The sequence below is a fragment of the Phyllostomus hastatus genome, unplaced genomic scaffold (genome assembly GCF_019186645.2).
Source record: "Phyllostomus hastatus isolate PE091 unplaced genomic scaffold, TTU_PhHast_1.1 phas_scaffold_129, whole genome shotgun sequence".
Lineage (NCBI taxonomy): Eukaryota > Metazoa > Chordata > Mammalia > Chiroptera > Phyllostomidae > Phyllostomus > Phyllostomus hastatus.
Window position 1 is genome coordinate 12,276,827 of NW_025334009.1, and position 18,332 is coordinate 12,295,158.

The window sequence follows — 18,332 nt, forward strand, 5'->3', positions numbered from 1 at the left end:
CTACCCTTTTAAAGACAGTTTTAAGATGTATTGATCTCTGTTATATTCATTCTTTTTATTATTGCTTTCCGTTTTGGATCTCCATTTTATTCTTAAAATTGCCAAATGTTATAAATTTAATTTTTAAAGACCCACTCTTAGGGTTTATGACCTGTCTTTGCAATTTAATCATTTGTGCTCTTTATTCGCCATCCTACTGCTTGACCTGCCTTTATTCTATTTATTTTTTCTGACTTCTTAAATATGATGCTTAGATGATTACTTTTCAGCATTTCTTACTTTTTTAATAAAATAGTTTTAAACCTAAATACTCTAGTCACAACTTTAGCTGCATTCCACAAATTTTGATGTATAGGGTTTTCCCTATTAGTCTTAAATATATTCCAATTTTCATTATGAATTCTTTTTTTTTAACACAGAAGCTTTTTAAAAGTGTATTCTAATTTTCCAAATTATGGGTTTTCCTCCTTATCCTTTGACTATTGATTTCTGTCATAGTCAGAAAGACGTGTTCTATATAATATTAATTTATGAAGCTTGCTTGTGGCCTAGCAGGTGATCAATTTTTATAATTGTTCCAAGTGGTCTTAAAGAGAATGCGAATTGTGCATTTGTTAGATGGAGTGTCCTTTTTGAGTCCATTAGAATTGTCAAATGGGTCCTTAGTTCTTCTATGTTTGCATTGAATCTTTTTGTCTGTCCAACTTGCCTGTGACTGAAAGCCGTGTTAAAATCCCTCACTGTGAACGGGGATGCCCATTTTCCTAATAGTTCTATCGATTTCTCTTTGAGTTTCTGTTATTTAAAGGCTACATATTAAGTGGATGGAAGTTTAGAATTTAGAATTTGTATCTTCTGGTGAAATGAACGTGGCCATGTAAGGATGCTCTTCTCTAGTAATGTTCTTTTTTGTTTGGTCTTCAAGTCCGTTTCCCCCCACACATTCATATAGCTATATAATCTTTCTTTTGCTTAACATTTGCTGATAGTAACCTAAAACTTTTAAAAATTACTTTTCAATTACAGTTGAAATGCAATATTATGTTAGTTTCAGGTGTAAAACACAGCGATTAGACATTTACATAACTTGTGAAGTGGTCACCCAGTAGGTCTAGCACCCATCTGACACTGTACATAGTTATTACAATATTATTGGCTATATCCCCTCTGCTGTACTTTATAGTCCTGTGGCTGTCTTTATAACTGCCAATTTGTACATCTCAATACTTTCACCTTGGCAACCATCAATTTGTTCTCTGTATCTATGAGTTTGTTCCCATTTTGTTTGTTTTGGATTCCTCATATAAGTGAAATCAGATGGTGTTTGTCTTTCTCTGTCTGACTTATTTCACTGAGCATACTATCCTCTGGGTCTGTCCATGCTGTGTCAAATGGTCTAGATTCTAACTGTGTATTATAAAAACAAACCATAATATTTGAATCTGTAATTTGGGAATTGTCCACTGGAGGGGGACCAGAACCAGGAGCATCTGCCAAGAGAGCCATTAAAATATTTGCTCCTCTTTTTTTTTTTTTTTGGTGACAACTCAAAATTTAAGATATAGAACCAGTGCATACTAAAGGCAAGAATAAATTTTACAAATATGTGCTTGCTACTTTTCTTTCTGGGCAACATTCCTTGGCTTTAGTGCGACCTAAGATTCTATTGAGCTGTGTAATATCCTCAAGTGAATGTGATTAACCCAGTCCTTTTAGAAGACTATTTCTAGGAATCTGTCTTGCTTATGTTCTTTTCCCTCTACTTTTCTTCCAGGAAAGTTATGATCACATACAATTAGACTGAAATGCAATTATTGAAGGCAGCCAGTAACATCATTATTTGGCATTTTGAGCCTAAATAGGCAGCCTAGATTTTTCTTCTCCCTTTGCTCACCACCTTGCTACCTGTGGAGTGTCTGGCAGTTAGAGGAAAGGTGAAGACTAGTGACTCTCCCCTTCTATATTTCTGATGCATCCAGGAATGGTGTTGAAAACAACCACCAGAAACACTCAGACCTGCCCAAGAACCTCTAGGAAGAGAAAGCAGAGACTGCACTCTTAACAGTAAAGACACGAGCACGAATTGTACCCTCTTCTAAGGTGGCTTTGGAACTATTCCTCCAGGACAACATACCACCTGCGGGCAGAGATAATACCTGGGTGCATTGTGCCTGTGTCAGAACATAAAGGAAACAGGTAGTGCAGAACTGTTTGAGCCTGGAAACCAGGTGCTGCTTCCTGAAAAGCCAGCACCCTCCTCTCCGTGATGCTGAGAAGACGAGTGGGAACCGGGGCCCCAGAGCGGGGTGTCCTCCCTGTGCTGTTTCTTAGACTGCATGGACAGGGGGTTGAATCTAGTCAGAGAAAATGTTTTGCAACAAACTGCTGCATGATTAATCTCTCTTGCTTCCAAGGGTGCATTATAAAGAAAGCAACTGCTGGTCAAAGGAATAGCTAATATATCTGCGAAGCTTGTTGGAGGTTTATTGCTTGCTAGGTGCTTTTAACAGATTTCTTTGAATAAGTGTGTAAAAATGTCCCTTGACGTAAAAAAGATGGTGAATAATCAACTTTGAGTCTTTGAGTGTATTACTCAGTGCCTTAGTTTCCTTATCTAACAGTACGTGGTGTGTGTGTATGTCTGTGTGTGTAAGTATCGGAGGGGAGGAGTTTGGCTCCATGACTTCTAATCCTGCTTCTCCAACTTTCACAGGACTCCTGACACAGATTCAGATATGAATTCTGATTCTGCAGCTGTTCTAGCACAGCCTGAGATTCTGCATTTCCAGCAGGCTCTCACGTGGTGCCCAGGCTGCGGTCGATGGGCCACACTTGGAGTAGTGAGGCTCTCAGCGATATCTCTGACACTTTATGACCTTATGACGACTTAATTAACAGCAACGGTGCTTCATATTGATGATTCCTATAGGGATGATGATTCCTTCACATCATAAAATCCTATGAAGACCCCTCATTGAGTAAAGAAACCCCCAGGACCAATAAAGACCTTAAGGGACTGGGTGAATAACGGCATCAGCAGAGCTGGAGCAGGATGGCTGAGGCCAGTGGAAGGCACAGGCTGGGCGAGGTTTTGAAGAGCGGCAGATGAGATCTGTTGACAGATTAGATGTGAGGTGTGAGAAGAAGGGAGAGTCCAGGCTGATGCCACAAGTTTTGGCCTGCTCAACTAGTAGAATGGAGTGCCTATTTACAGAGCAGGGCAAGCCGGGAAGAGCTGGTATGGGTGGATCGGTGGGAGAAGTAATCAGGAATCCAGTGTTAGCTTAAAGAGGCCTGTTCCACATTCGGGTGGCCACATCCAGGAGGCTGTAGGTGTCTGGAGGCAACAAAGAAGCCTGGTCCTGGGAATGGGGCTGCAGTGATCAGTGTATACATGGCACTTACATCCATTATCTCATTTAAAGATCACAACATCCTATAGATTTGGTGATACGATTATCCTCGTTTTACAGGCGAGTCAGCAGAGGCAGAGAGAGGCTAGGTCACTGCTTCATAGCCACATGACCACCAAGTGCAGTGCAGCAGCCTGCCTCCAGGGCCAGGAGGGGCCAAGGACCAGAGATGTCCAGCGTGGTCGGTGATGAGGAGGCCCTCATACTGGTGAGAAGGGTCAGGTGAGGAGTGCAAGCAGAAGTCAGACTCAGGGACAGAACAGCTAACCAGACCCAGAAGCATTAAAACATAGGCACGTTTGATTTGTATACCAATCTCTTGTGAGTTTGTTCCTCAGATGCTAAGGAACCCCAAGGGTGCTGACAAAATGCAGCTGCTGGACCTGCAATGCTGGAAAGATGTGGGTTGGGATGGTCCCGCCACGTTATTGCTTGTTGTGAGCATCCCCTGACCATCGATATTCTTTAGTGTGTCTCTCTGATGGCACTGAGAAGTGCTCAGTGCGCGTTTGCACTGACTTAAAGTGCAGTCTCCCCATGTGATGCAAAGAGTCCTTCCCCTCGCAGCACGCTTTAGCAGATGTGTGCAGGCTTGGCGAGGGGGGCTGTGCAAATGCTGGTGCTTGTTTAGCAAGGAGAGTCAAGGGAGAAGCTAAGCGCGTGCTGCCTTGTGGGACTCACAGTGGCACAGTCTTTGCTAGAGGAGAGATGAACACGGGTTCCTGGAACTGAGGAAGCGAACGTGATGCTTTGTAAGATAGCTGCTGACTGAGCAGCTATGGGATATTGCTTCCAGTCTGGAAAAGGCAGGGCAAACTGCCAAGTGGCAAACCTACCCAAGGGGTATGTTCCCATGCTTCCCATGCAGGCCTGAGAGTCGGGAGGGGCAACTCTGCCCTGAGGACGCACTCAGCCCAGTAGATGACACAAGTCAGGACATGCGGCCTTGCTAGGTTATGAGCGGCCTGCGGACAGCGTCAGTGACCTGTGTCCCTTTGCTGGGGATAGTAAATGCTTCATAAATGTTTTCCAAATAAATGCATGGAGATGAAGTAGTTGTCCATGTTATAGAGGCTCAGCAGGATGCATTCATAAAAGGCTGGTTATGTTTCCTTAAGCTCTGGTTTAAGAGGTGGTTCTTTCTTAATGTTAGCAAGCAATTGTATGTAGCTATCATTTCACAACTATTTTAGAAATTATTGTAGCAGGGCTTAAGCGATTAGAAAGTTAAAGGATGTTAATAAGGAATGTTGGGCTAGATGGCACATACCAGAGACTTAGTTATCCCTGCTGGGAGGGAGCCACTTGTGAGGATGCTACTGCCCTCCCTAGCTCGTCACCTCCCCGGGCCCGAGGTCCTTCCAGAGTCGCATGGAGTAGCTTCTGTGTGGCTTTGCTGATCTTATGGACGTTAGTGGGAGAAATGACACATTATCAAAAAGGTCTGGAAGTGATTCCTAAACCCCATTATAGCCAAGTCCATGAGGCATGAGAACTCAGGCTGCAGAACTCAGGGATCATTCTCAAATCACTGAAATCCACCAAGAATTACGGCCAGTTGCTCTCCAGAATGTTGTTGAGCACTTGCCCAGACTGAATTCCTGAGCTAGCAGAGGAAGCGAGGGGACTGATTATCTACTTTCCTGCCTGCTGACTCGGACTAATGTGATTCGCATTCGTGCTGGGGCCCGGTTGCCCATCCCCTCACTTACCGCTGTTGCTGCGTTTCCGGAGGTCGTACCCGTCTCCCGGCCCGTCAGCTTCTTCAGGAACCTCCACGAGATCTGACGTCTTGGAGAAAAGAGGGGACAGCACGGAATGAGCAATGTTCTATCAGTGGGTCAACTGAACAGAGATTTCCATGTCAGTAGAACAACTGAGGTAGAATTTGCATGACACTGTCTTAAAGAATCCAATTACTGCTTTCTTGTCCATGTGGCTAACTTCAGAGAGGCTGTGTTTTCCCTGTTGACACTCCCATTTTTCAGGTATTTGTGGCAGGCTCAGGGCTTGGCCCCTGGTAGGTTTTCAACGCATGTTGGATGAGATGGCTGATAGGTTACAGTTAGGTTTCTCCCCAGGAAGAGACAACAGAGAGAAATCAGAATTCCTGCCCATACCCTGTCCATTAAAATTTTCCATAGAACTATAGCTCTCTCTATAGGTGAGTTTTAAGTATTAATTACAGAGAATGAGATGCACTACTGAGGGATGCCTTACTTGGGTACGAGTTAACAACTCCACTGCTGCAAAAATCAGTTGTTTTGGTAATACTTATTTTGCCTTTTTTTTTAGAATGAGAGAAGCCATAGTAATTCTTCCATTTAGGATACAGGACAACAACAAGAGCAACAATAATAGCACTCAGTAATGGTTTCAATAATAGCAGTAGTAATGGTTTTTGATCATTTATCATGTAAGTTCTCTATATACATCACTTAATTTTTTCTTCACAATAATCCTAGGTAGACCTATTTTTCAGATAGGTACCTGAAGCCCAGCAAGAACTAGTTAACTCTGCTTGATGTCCCACAGATGATCATGTGGATCTGGGGTTCAAGCCCCAGGGATTGTCTCCAGAGCTCACTCTCACAAGCACGGTGCTCCATCCAGGGGTGTGCTGGAGCAACGCACGTGGGCTGGGGAGAGCCGTCAGAGTCCTCACTGCTGGCAGCTTAAACCTGATCGCGGGAGGAGTGTTTACACCATGGAAACTGGCAGGTGCTACACGTTGGGGTCCAGCCCCAGCTGGTGGTTAAACATGGACCAGCACATCTCTGATCTCAGATCGTCTCCTTCAAAGGGCCAGACGCCCCGCTTTCGATCTGCCAGGCTCCGTAAAAGAGGAGTTTAGGGGACCTCAAAGGAGAGTCCCATTTTTAAAACATTTTATTTCTATTTTCTTATCAGAGAAGAACACACTTCCCTTCTTACCGCTCCTAATTAGCTCTAGAGCACTTTAGCAGAACCCTTCAGAGACTAATTTTTATTGCAAAAAGATTTAACATGAAGATTTTTGCAGCCATTCTTATTTTCACGATACATCAGGAATAAGGGCAACAAGAAATGTCACCGGGCCTCTGAGTCACTTGCATCCTGCTCCTTCGAAGTTCCCTATCGCTGAACAGAAGTTGCCATTATATTAATTTGATCTTATGAAACTGAAGATTATTCATAAACTAGCCGACCAGCTCCCAGAAAGTTTTTTTTGAATTTGGTTTCGGCAGGCCTTCTCAAAGCCATAAAGCCTTTTTACATTATAGAGCGTTTGGAAGATCATTAAAGGAGACATAACAATTTAGAAACAGCCAGGCAGTGATTTCCCGACCATGTAAAGCAAACGCCTTTCCAGCCCTGGAAGAAAATCAACCCGTGGGACCGAGCACCGCTATGTGGGAATATGTTAGCTTTAGGACACAGCACTGCACGAATGGCAAGAGACCGGTTTTCATTATCATTCGCCCCTGCGGGAAGGAAGCGAAATCATTTTAAAGTACCAATCAATTGTTTCTGTTTTCCTCCATCGAGGCAAGTTGGGCTCCGGGGAAGGAGGGAAGTGACAGATATTTCAGCCCAATTTGATTTGTCCTCGTCTCCCTGCAGGTCTCAGAACGAGGTTGTCACAGAGCAAAATTCCAGGAAACCTTTACTGAAGGAACCGGTGCCAGGGAGCCTAAGTGGACTGTGACAAATGCACACCTTCTTGACATTCAGAAAACTATGCTTTTTGCCCATAAAATCGGCCTGTAGGGTCCAGACTCAGTGCTAGAAGCAAAGTTATTTTAGACATGAAAGCAAACTGGACAAATGGTCTCTCTGACAGTCTTGCTGCTTCTTAGCAGGAGCCCAAAACACAGAGGCTAAAAGGGTCATTGGCTGCTGTGAGTGTTTCTGAGGCTGTCTCCCCCTCAGCAGTCCTTTTACAGGAGTGGCCACCCGAGGCTGATGTGGACAGGTCAAGGCATCCCTGGAGAAGCCTCCTTTCTGCTCTTGCCTCCCTGCCCGCCTTCGCATCTGCCTTCCACCAGCGCCGGCCTCAGGGGAGCCTGGCGCATGCGTGGGCTGCAAGAGGGATGAGGACATACCGGCGCACGCCAGAGACGGGCGTTTGGGATGCAGGCCAGAGTGCACAGAGGTCTCCCCGCTCTGGCCAGTGCTGTCTGTGCTTATCTTTTAGATTGTTGAGTAGTATCTACAGAAAGTCTTCACTTGCAAAGAAGGAGTGGCTGTAGGCCAACGGCCAGCTCCGTGTGGCTTCGGGGGAAATGACTCGCGGGTCCTCCTCCCTCTCCCGAGGAAGGAGATGTAACATGGTCTGCCGTGTTAGGGACACGGTTGGCATTTTTGAACCTCCAGACCTCAGATCCAGCATGAATATGTGATTCAAGAGCTGTTCACACGGAGAGGGAGCAAGAACAAGTGGGAGCAAGAACAAGAGAATGTGAAGAAGAAAGAGGAGGGGCCGGCAGGGCTGGTTTCTTGGAGATAAACTTAAGTCCTGTATTGAACTCAATGGTTTTTAAATGTTAATGTGCATCAGAGTCACCTGGAGTGTTTGTTAAAACACAGGTGATTGGGCTCCACCCTCAGATTTTCTGGTTCTGTAGGTCTGAGAGGAAAACGCCTGTTTGCCTTTCTAGTAAGTGCCCAGGCAATGCTGCTGCTGACCCAGATACCGCACATTGAGAACCACTGATTGCACTTACTGGTGGTTTTAGGTTTGTCTTAGAATTTTAGAGAGTTTGACTTAGGAGGGTGTTCATTCATTCATGAACTCATTCGTTCATTCACCACCTACTTAGTGAAACTATACAAAGACTGGAACCGGAGAGGTCGGAGGTTGTCAAACTTTGGAGGGTATCAGAATCACCTATGACCTGGAGAGCTAATAATGCACACAGAGGTCCAGGCTCTTTGAGGTAGGACATGGACTTGGCCTTCATATTTTCACAAAGCTCTTCCGTGAACTCCAATACCCACCGAAGTTTGAATATCCCTGGCATAAAGTAATGGAAGCAGGTGAACGAGAGTCCTTATATTGAAGCAGCTTAGTCTAGTTAGTTGAGGAAGGCACTGCAGAAGAAAGAGAAAGATGAAACCAGCACGAGAAAATTTCCAAGCAATGCAAAACATTATGATGAATAAATTGGCCGCTATGGGAACCCAGGGAAGGGGTGCCCAGCCCAGCCCGGGAAGAGACCTGCTGTCTGCACAGAGGCAGAGACGGGGTGTGGGCAAGGCTCAGCGACTGGAGAGGGCCTGCTACCCAGAGAGTGGCAAACCGTGCCTGGCGCTGAGGGCAGGAGAAGGAGGTGTAGTGTGAATCCCTGAGGGCCCTGCGGTCAGTCTTCAAGGATTTCTTGTCAATTCTTCCTTGTTCATCAAGCATTTCTCTCATGCCCACTAAGTGCCAGGCGCTGGTGTAATGGAATGGATAAGGAATGGGGCCCTGATGTACAGAGGCTCAGCGTTCAGTTCAGAAAAGGTGCAAACGCAGAGAATTACAGTGCAATCAATGCTCTAGATGCTGTAAGAAAGAAAGTTTTGGAGGCTTGTGGGAGGGACAATTTGCCATGCTTGGTGAGTCTGAGAGCTCTTCGCAGTTTGTACAAAAACCAACCTGGGTTTTAAAGAATTTCAAGTGGGGGGAACAGCGTGCTCTAAGGTACACAGATGCTAAAGAGCTTGGTGAGTTCAGGTGAAGGAGGATCTTTAGGGCAGTGACAGGCCTCATTTGTCTTGCTAAAGACTTGGGGCGTAAGAGAGTCCATAGAGTGTTTTAATTGCACCAAGCCTTTCTTTGAAAGGTGATAAATCTGGAGGTACTGCTAAGAGTAGCCTCAAAAGGAAGAGTACCTTTGCAATAACCTGCGCGAGAGGTGATGGGTTTCAAACCTTGGGCACAGAGAGAAGGGATCCTGAGTTCTGAATTATAGGAGCTCCTCATCAGCGGAGCATGTGTTTTGTGTGGACATGCTGATTTTGAGAGATCTGTAGGACTGGTCTGGCCCTTGGAAAAGATGGTAGGACAGGAAATATCTAAGGGAGGCATCAGCTTAGAGATAGATGACGGCTGGACAAAAGGAATGTGGAAAAGGTAATCAGGAAGAGCACATAGAATGCAAAGGCCAAGCCAAAGTGGACCCCTGGGGACACTCCAACACAGGCGTGGCTGGAGGACATGTCAGAGGGGACCGGCTGAGCAGACAGAGCGGAACCCTGGAGTGACGCAGGGGTTCCCTGCAGAGCTAAGAATAGACCTTGTTAAAGGTAGCCCTGGGAAATGCTCTTCTCAGAGAACATACTGACCTTTTGAATAGATTACAACCTTGTTTCACTTAATAAGTCTAGTTTGGAGAAAACCCAGCTGGTCTAGATGCTTGATGAAAAAAAAACAGCAACTGCTACTTACTTACTGAGAGCAATTATGCCAGGCCCTGTGCTAGGAACTCTCCTTACACTATTATTACTATCCAACCCACTCAGCTACCATGTATTTGTATATGATATATATCCTATCCATATGCACTTTGTATGTTTCCACTGCACTGAACACCATTTCCATCCTCCTTTCAGTCACTGAATTAACATTATCATTGGGACTACTGATTTGATTTATAGCCCCCTAGGGGGTTCCTCAGGATCAGGCCTCTTAAAATGTTACAAATTACCCCCTCACTGTTTTGAGGCAGTGCCTACTGAAGCTTAACATTTTCCACCTTTACTATGAAATCATTTAGCACTTACAGGACATAGTTATTATAATGATATGTTCTTATTCCACATAAAGATAGGATAAGACATATAAAAATGCTAAATAAACTACAATTATCAGCTTTCTTCTCTCGGTTTGTTCTTCAGAAATAAGTTGCGATTTCTAAAGGTAAAGAGCCATGCCCTGTACCTCTTTTTTGTCGATTATCTCCTTTTATTTATTTTTTTCTTGATTACAGTTGACATATATTATTTTAGTTTCAGAGGTACAACCAGTGATTAGAAATTGATATAACTTACTGAGTGATCATTTCAATAAACCTCTCACCCATCTGACACCATACGCAGTTATTACAGTATTATTGACTGTATTCCCCATGTTGTATTTTACATCCCTATGACTATTCTGTAACTGCCTATGTGTACTTTTTGATCCCTTCATCTTTTCCACCCATCTCCCCACCCCCTTCCCATCTGGCAAGTGTCAAAATGTTCTCTGTATCTATGAGTGTCTTTCTTCTCCGCTTGTTCATTTTTGTTTTTGTTGTTTTGGATTCTGCACATAAGTGGAACCTTACGGCATTTGTCTTCCTCTGTCTGTCTTATTTCACTCAGCGCAGTACCCTCTAGGCCCATCATGTTGTTGCAGATGGCAAGATTTCATTTTTTTTTAATGGTCAAGTCATATTCCATTGTATACATGCATCATTTCTTCTTTATTATTTCATCTGTTGATGAACACTTAAGTTGTTGCCATATCTTGGTTATTGTAAACAATGCTGCAATGAGCATATGGATGCATAAATGTTTCTGACCTAGTGTTTTGGATTTTTTAGGGTAAATACCCAGAAGTAGAATTGCTGGGTCCTTCTTTGTCTCTTGTTACAAAACCTTTGTTTTAAAAGTCTACTTTGGTGGGTATAAGTGTTGCTACCCCAGGTTTTTTTGTTTGTTTGCTTGTTTCCATTTTAATGAAATACTTATTTCATCCCTTTACTTTCCAGTCTGCATGTGTCCCTCAGTCTGAAATGGGTCTCTTGTCGATAGCATATGTAAGGGTCGTGTTTTGTTATCCATTCAGCCTCCATATGTCTTTTGATTGGAGCATTTTAACCATTTGCATTTAAAGTAATTGTTGGTAGGTATATATTTACTGCAATTTTAATATTCATAGTTTTGATCCTCTCTTCTTCTTCTTCTTCTTCTTCTTCTTCTTCTTCTCCTTCTCCTTCTCCTTCTTCTTCTTATTCTTCTTCTTATTCTTCTTATTCTCCTTATTCTCCTTATTCTTCTTTCTTCTTGCCAGTCCCTTCTGGCCAGAAATGTTTCCATTTGGAAATCAGTGGACAGTCTTATGGGAGCTCCCTTGTAAGTAATTAACTGCTTTATTCTTGCTGTTTTTAAGATTCTCTGTCTTTAACCATTGGTATTTTAATTATGATGTGTCTTGGAGTGGGCCTCTTTGGGTTCATCTTGTTTCGTACTCTGTACTTCCTGAACTTATACGCCTATTTCCTTCACCAAAGTAGGAAAATTTTCCATTATTTTTTTCACATAGGTTTTCAATTCCTTGCCCTTTCTCCTCCTTCTAGTAAACCCATGGTGCAAATGTTGGTATGCTTGAAGTTGTTCCACAGACTTATACTATCATCATTTTTTAAAATTCTTTTTTCTTTTTGCTGTTCTGATTGGATGTTTTCTGCTTCCTTATCTTCCGAATCTCTGGTTTGATCCTCTGTTTAATCTACTCTACTGCTGACTCCCTGTCATGTATTCTTCATTTCAGTTCACGTATTCTTCATTTCTGACTGGTTCTTTTTTATGTTTTCTATTTCTTTGTTGAAGTTCTCACTTAGTTCACCTATTTCCCCCCTGAATTCATTGAGCATCCTTATAACCAGTGTTTTGAACTCTGCATTTGGTTGATTGCTTATCTCCATTTAGTCCTTTTTCTGGACTTTTGTTCTATTCTTATATTTGGGACATGTTTTTTTTTTTCCTCCTCATTTTGGCAGGCTCTCTGTGTTTGTTTCTACATTTCTTGATCTTGGTAGAGTGGTCTTATGTAATAGGTGTCCCGTAAGGCTCAGTGGCACAGCCTCCCTAATCACCCAAGCTGGGCACTGCAGATGCACCCTGCCCTCCCCACTGTGTGTACCCTCTTGTTGTAGTTGAGCTTTGATTGCTGCTGGCACATCAGTGGGAGGGATTTACCCCCAGGCTGATCAACTGTGAGGACTGGCTTCCATTACTGTGAAGAATCAGCTATGCAGGGGCCCACCCCATAGAGCAGGACTTAACTTTTGTGTGTCTCTGGTGCCTGCTGAGTCTGACCCTCGTGTTGCTTGTAGACTTTTGAGGATGGTGCTTCAGTATGGCCTGAAGCTGTCCACTGGGTGTGCTGGCTCTGGGGCTTCCTAGGAGGTACAGGCCAAGGTCAGTTACCACTTGTGTCCTGCCCATCCTGCATGAGCTACAAGGTGATCTGCAGATGGCTGGTACTTGTGTTTGGCTTATAGGTGCCTAGGAGATGCAAAGCAGTGAACCAACTCCAGCTGCCACTAATGCTGGGCCATGGGCCATTTAGGGAGAGGTACAGGGCATACCAAGACCAGATGCTGCTTGTCTGAGAGACTGTAGAATGGTTTAAAGCCTGAGCCAAGACAGGCCATTTGTGTAGAAAAACTATTGCAAATGACTTGAGTTGGCCCATAGTTGAGTGGTGTGGGGTCTCAGGCAATCACTAGGGTGGGACAAACTGTGTTAGCCAGGTTGATGGACACTCAGATATGACACCTACCTGCCAGCTCTGGTGGGGGAGGGCTCAGCAAAGGAGTAGTGGCACTGGCAGTACTTCAGTCTTGGAGAAAGCTGCCCCATCCATCCCTTGTCCTGATGCCGGACAAGTCAGTTCCTCCTTGGATGTCCCTGGTACCTTTTGAGCTGCTGACCCAGTGCTGGAGCTCAGAGCAAATGAGTTCAGGTAAGTCCATGTGTGGGCCCTTTAAGAGGAATGCCTGGGACTTCCGCAGCCCTCTGTCTCACTCAGCCACAATCCTGCTGGTTTTCATAACCATACGTTTATGAGGACTTCTCTTCCCAGCCCTGGAACCCTGGGCTGGGGGGCCTGATGTGAGGCAGGACCCCTGGCTTCTCAGGTGGGCTCTCTGCATCTGACGTATCCCTCCTTATTTTTAACAGTCCTGGGTGGGTGTGGAACCAGCTCTTTCCGCGTCTTTGCCCCCCTACCAGTTTTAATGCTCCTTCTTCTTTGTATCCATAGTTATAGGACTTCTGTTCAGCTATATTTCAGGTGGTCCTGAATGCTGGTTATTCTGCAGTTCAGATGTAATTTTAATATGGTTGTGGGAGGTTCCAGTACCGCATTTACCCACACTGCCAACTTGACTGGAACCTTCCATTTGTCCTCCACTTCTTTTTTGCCCCCTACATTGCCAGTAATTGTAAGCACTTAATTCGTCTTTCCTAACTGAGTAGTAAAAGAAAGAACTAATTAGTATCAATTATATGTTCAGCAAGGAAAAAGAGTAAGAATCCTTTTTGTTTCCTCTTTGAAGTCAGTGGGATATGCAAAGAACAGGGCTTTCTGTCAGTTTAAAGATGGCTTCTAGAATACCCATGTGGCATAGGGCGGAAGACCTACAAACCTACCTACTTACCCACTTGACCTACATACCTGCCACAGACAACAATCTGTTATCTTGCTGACTGACTCACACCCAGGGAGGGAGATGCTTCAGCTCAGCCCCTGAGAACCCCTCTCAGGGGCCAGCCTGCCTTCCTCCCACAACCTACCCCAGTCACTGCAGTTGAGAGGACCCTGTGGGGCAGACCGTTTGACGGCCTCTCTCTGTCTTCCCTGGAATTCCCCAGTTCAGCAGTGGCTGCAACAATGGAACTGGTCATTGTGTGCAGGCTATCCTAATTGGGAATGTGAATCGGAAGTTCCATGTCTCTTTGCAGAGGAGAGGGTGGCCTTCAGCTGTAGAGTTGTATGGCACTTGGAGCATTTTTAGAAATTCTGGTTGGGGTGGGGGGTGGTCCAGAGGCGGGATAATGATAGCAGGTCACAGAGGTGCATGGGGCATTCGGTCAGGTAAAACACTGGACAGGTGCTTGGGAGGGATGAGCGTCTCAGGGAGAGAAGCCTCACCAAGTCACAGGTCAAGTGCCTCTGGGGTGGGCAGTTCTTGTGGGAGACCAAGGGTATCCCTTGCCTTAAAGAGAAAGGACTGAGCAGATGTGAGACATGGCTGCATTGCTGCACTGGGATATAGCTGGAGGGAGAACTGGGCACAGCTGGGACTCCCTGCTTCTGCCATTGTTTGAGGAACCTTTCTGTGCTGACTGACATGTCATCTAACATTGGTGGGAGGGTGATAGAGAGTGTTTCCTTTTGGAGGTTGCCCGACTCCCAGCAGACCCGCCCTCATGATCCATTAGGTGGAACCCTTCATGCTGCAGTGCCTGAGCCCCACCCTGCCCAAGAGGACCGCGATGGACTGAGGGAGGAAGAGGACAATTACAGAGGTTCTGGGAGGTGAATCAGAGCCACTGCCAGAGCTGCTCTTCTTTGTCCTCTGAGCCAGCGAGGTGCCGAAGCGGAGGGTCTCGTAGACGGGGTCCACCTTATTGCCACAGGCTGCAATGGAAGAGAAAGCTCATCTGAGAGAAAGGTTTCCTCCCCTCACTGTCAGGAAGGCATCCAATCACCTATCACATAGCCTGGGTTGCATATCATGCAACACCTCTCAAATGCACCAAAAAGCAGGGTCTGAGCAGTAGACCCACTAAGCCCTGGGAAAATGGGCCTTTTGTGGTCCAACTTTCCTCACATATGTGACCCCCACAACATAGACCCATTGGCCAGGTCCCTCCACTGCACCCAGCACCCTCTGCTCCCAAACACTTCCTGATGGATTGGTTTTTCCTCTTTTGTTATCTGTCCCCAGGACTCCAATCTCCAGTTTCTTCCCAGAGATCAGCTTTACTTCCTCTAGTGCAAGGCTCAGCTTGGCTCTCCCGGATACGAAGCCTTGAGACACAAAGTTTGCAGTAGGAAGCAAGTGTTTTTGAAAGAATTTGACACTCCCAGGCTTCATGAATTCGAATGCAAACATTTTTAGTTTATACATTTTTAGTTTAAAACTTGCCCCCTTGCCCCACCAAAGGGCAAACATCGATGTGGAGATTTTGAGAGAGAAAGAAATAGAAGTACACTGAGCGATATTGTTCAAGAATAAATTCAAACCCCAAACATCTCTACGTGTAAGGCATTTTTTTGTCCTCATTAAAGAATAACCGATATTCACTAAGTTCCTTCCTAGCACTGGTCTATAATTTAAATGTATTTTTTACAACAGTCACAAAAAGCAGCCATTACTGTTCTCATTTGATAGGGTTGACAGGTTGGGTAGCTTGTTCAGACGCACACTGGTCAGTGGGGAGGCTGGGCTTTGAACCAGGCCTGGGAAATGCCACATGCCATGCTCTCTCCACTCCACCACGCTGCTGCTGAGCGGGGTAGCCTTTGGGACTTGCGTGTGGTTTGAGATTCATCAGGGAGAAGATGTATATTCCTGCAGAATTTGGTCCACCTTATGTTTCCCTTTCAGCAAAACACACAGGCAATCATAATCCCATCAGTCACCAAAACAAATGCGCAAGCACACCCCATGGTTTTCACAGGCCTAGGGGAACAGCGGCCATCAACTCTGATATTGCTGCTCCAAACCCAGCTCAGCCCACCAATGTCCCAACTCACCAATGGGCATAACTTCTTTAATGCATCCAAACTGCTCGTGAATGAGCAAGGGGGAGCTGTAGTAACGCCGAAACCCCTTGGGCTGGAGAGATAATGAGAAAGAGAAAAGAGAAGGGCTTAATGCCACTGACGAGATAGAGAAAATCACATAAGAGCTCTAAAAATTAAACAGTTGGCTTTTCTAGGGGCACCTCCTTTTCTTCCTTTAAGATGCTGACTTGTCCTCAGCCACACTCCATCCAGAAAGCAAGCCCCAGCCCTGCCCTGCCCTGTCCTTTTACTCTCCTCTCTGCAGCCCACGACAGCCTCCCTTGTGTCCGGGGTCCTCATTATCTCCCAGAATACAAATGGATCATGATGCCTTATTTCACCGCAGCTTATTATTGTGGTTTGTTAAAATCATAAAAGGCCTGGGAATGGGAAAGCAGACCTCAGAGGTCAGCCTAAAGGTCTTTGCCTTTGTCTGATGAGCTCCACCCAGAACCATTTGCTTTGTGTTCTAGATTATATTCTGTTTTTCTGACCTGTCATTCATTGTCTTTGCCTTGGCATGTGGGAATTGCCATTGGAGGAAGAGGAGGGGAACAGGTAGGTAGGGTCTTAGAGAAGAGGACGTTGTCAATCAGAGTTAAGATGATGAACTCTTTAAGAGCCTTGACTTACTATATCCCAGGATTGGAAGAAAACTTAGTGGCCCAGCCTCTGTTGGAATTCCACGATCTTCTCCGATAGTCCTGGCATTGGTATTCTCCATCGTTTGCACATCGCCAGTGATGGAGGGTGGGGGGTGGGGGAGCTTGCACTAACCCTGGAAGCAGGTCTTTTTGACTTTATCTCTGATTATTAAGACTTGGTACCTACTGACCCTAGGTTCTTTTTCCTGGAGCCACAGAGGACAATACTTCTTTTATGTGACAGGTATTATTATTATTATTATTATCATTAATTATTGAAGATAGCTGTCATGCTGTAAGTATCTCTAGGGTAGAACTTGTTGGTTCCTTCTACAATTCTTTGGCCATCCTTGTTTTCCAAATGTCCTCTGAGTTGCTTTCTAACTATGTGTGGCTCCAGTAATGAATGAAGGCCACACTCCTGAGACGGTATGATCAGTCCAGAAAGGGCCAGGGTTACCCAGCCTCCCTGGGTTTGGCCACCATGATTCTATGACAGTGCTGCGGATTTTTATTACTCTCCCCACTTTTGGGAGGGTGGCTACTCTCTGCCCCATTCATGACACCCACTGAGCTGTCAGCCAACCGAGCACTAAAATGACAAACCACCCTAGTTTGCCTGGGGCTGAGGCAATGTTCCTGGGGTGCTGAAGTTTCACTTTTATGACCTAGACAGTCCCAGGATGCGGGACTTCCAGTGCTAAAACCGAGAAAGTCCCAATCTGGGACAAGTCGGTCATCCTATTAAGGATACCGAGTCCATTTTCCATGTGGAGCATTCATCCTTTATGCTGACAAAGCTACTCCTCTGCCCTGTCACTTTGCCAACTAGGATGCCAAGTCAGCAGGCCAGGGATTCTGGGGCTGCCTTCTGGGTGTCAGTTCTCAGGGGTGCTGCAGGGAAGGAGTTTGAACAGAGTGATCTCACAGGGGCAGGCAAGTGCCTGTGCAAGGCGTTCTCGGGGCTCCCTCCTGGCACGAGTGCTTACCAGCTTGCCCATGCACCGCTGGGGTGCCAGGCCATCCAAGCACTTGTGGTGGATGCTCATCTTGCAGGCTTTGCAGCGTAGTCCATGCTTCGCATTTGTTCCTGTCGGACACACGGTGAGCTTTGGTTAGGATACAACCTACCCTTTGCTGGTGGCTAGTGTGAACTCACTGGAGAAGCGATCACTTCCACCACCCAGGAAATTCTTCTCTTCTGTGACTTGTGCCTGAACCTTTCAAAAGGGGCAAGATATTATGGTCGAGGCTTTTAGCTTCTCCCACACTTCCTACCTGAGCTGTTGGGTTTGGTTCTTCCCACTCTGTTTCTATCCATTACCCCAGAAAATCTTAGCTGCCTTCCCTTTCATTGTTCTCTCAACTCCAGCTAGCAAATTCCACGTTCTTTGCTCTTTATATAGGTCACCTGTTTCTGCTCTTCTGCGTGTACTGCTGAGTAGTGCGAGTCCAGAAATTTTGTGCATTTTTACCTGAATTCCTACCACTGACTATGAGTTATGTAACTCTCAGAAAAATGCCCAATACAGGTGGAACAGATATCCCGCTGCGTATCACAGCCGACGACAATTGCAAAATGAAGATATACCAAGATATGCACAATTCACCGTCTTCTCCACCATAGCCTCCTTCTCACCCAAACTACCCTTATCCCTTATCTGAACGTATTCTCCAATGAACTGGCTTAATCTGTTTTTGCCTTCCTCCAATCTGTGTAGAGTGACCAGGGTAATCTTATAAAAA

The 18,332-nt window shown here is 45.3% G+C and overlaps 1 protein-coding gene across 1 annotated transcript in view; it reads right to left on the reverse strand.

Moving 5' to 3' along the window:
- Window positions 1–18,332, reverse strand: part of STAC (SH3 and cysteine rich domain) — a 119,250-nt gene that overhangs the window by 34,361 nt on the left and 66,557 nt on the right. Inside the window, exons 3-6 of the mRNA XM_045857056.1 lie at window positions 17,576–17,676; window positions 15,913–15,994; window positions 14,675–14,790; window positions 5,126–5,204 (exon numbers count right to left, since the gene is read on the reverse strand). Coding sequence (XP_045713012.1) covers window positions 5,126–5,204; window positions 14,675–14,790; window positions 15,913–15,994; window positions 17,576–17,676 — 378 coding nt within the window. The remainder of the gene's footprint in view (window positions 1–5,125; window positions 5,205–14,674; window positions 14,791–15,912; window positions 15,995–17,575; window positions 17,677–18,332) is intronic.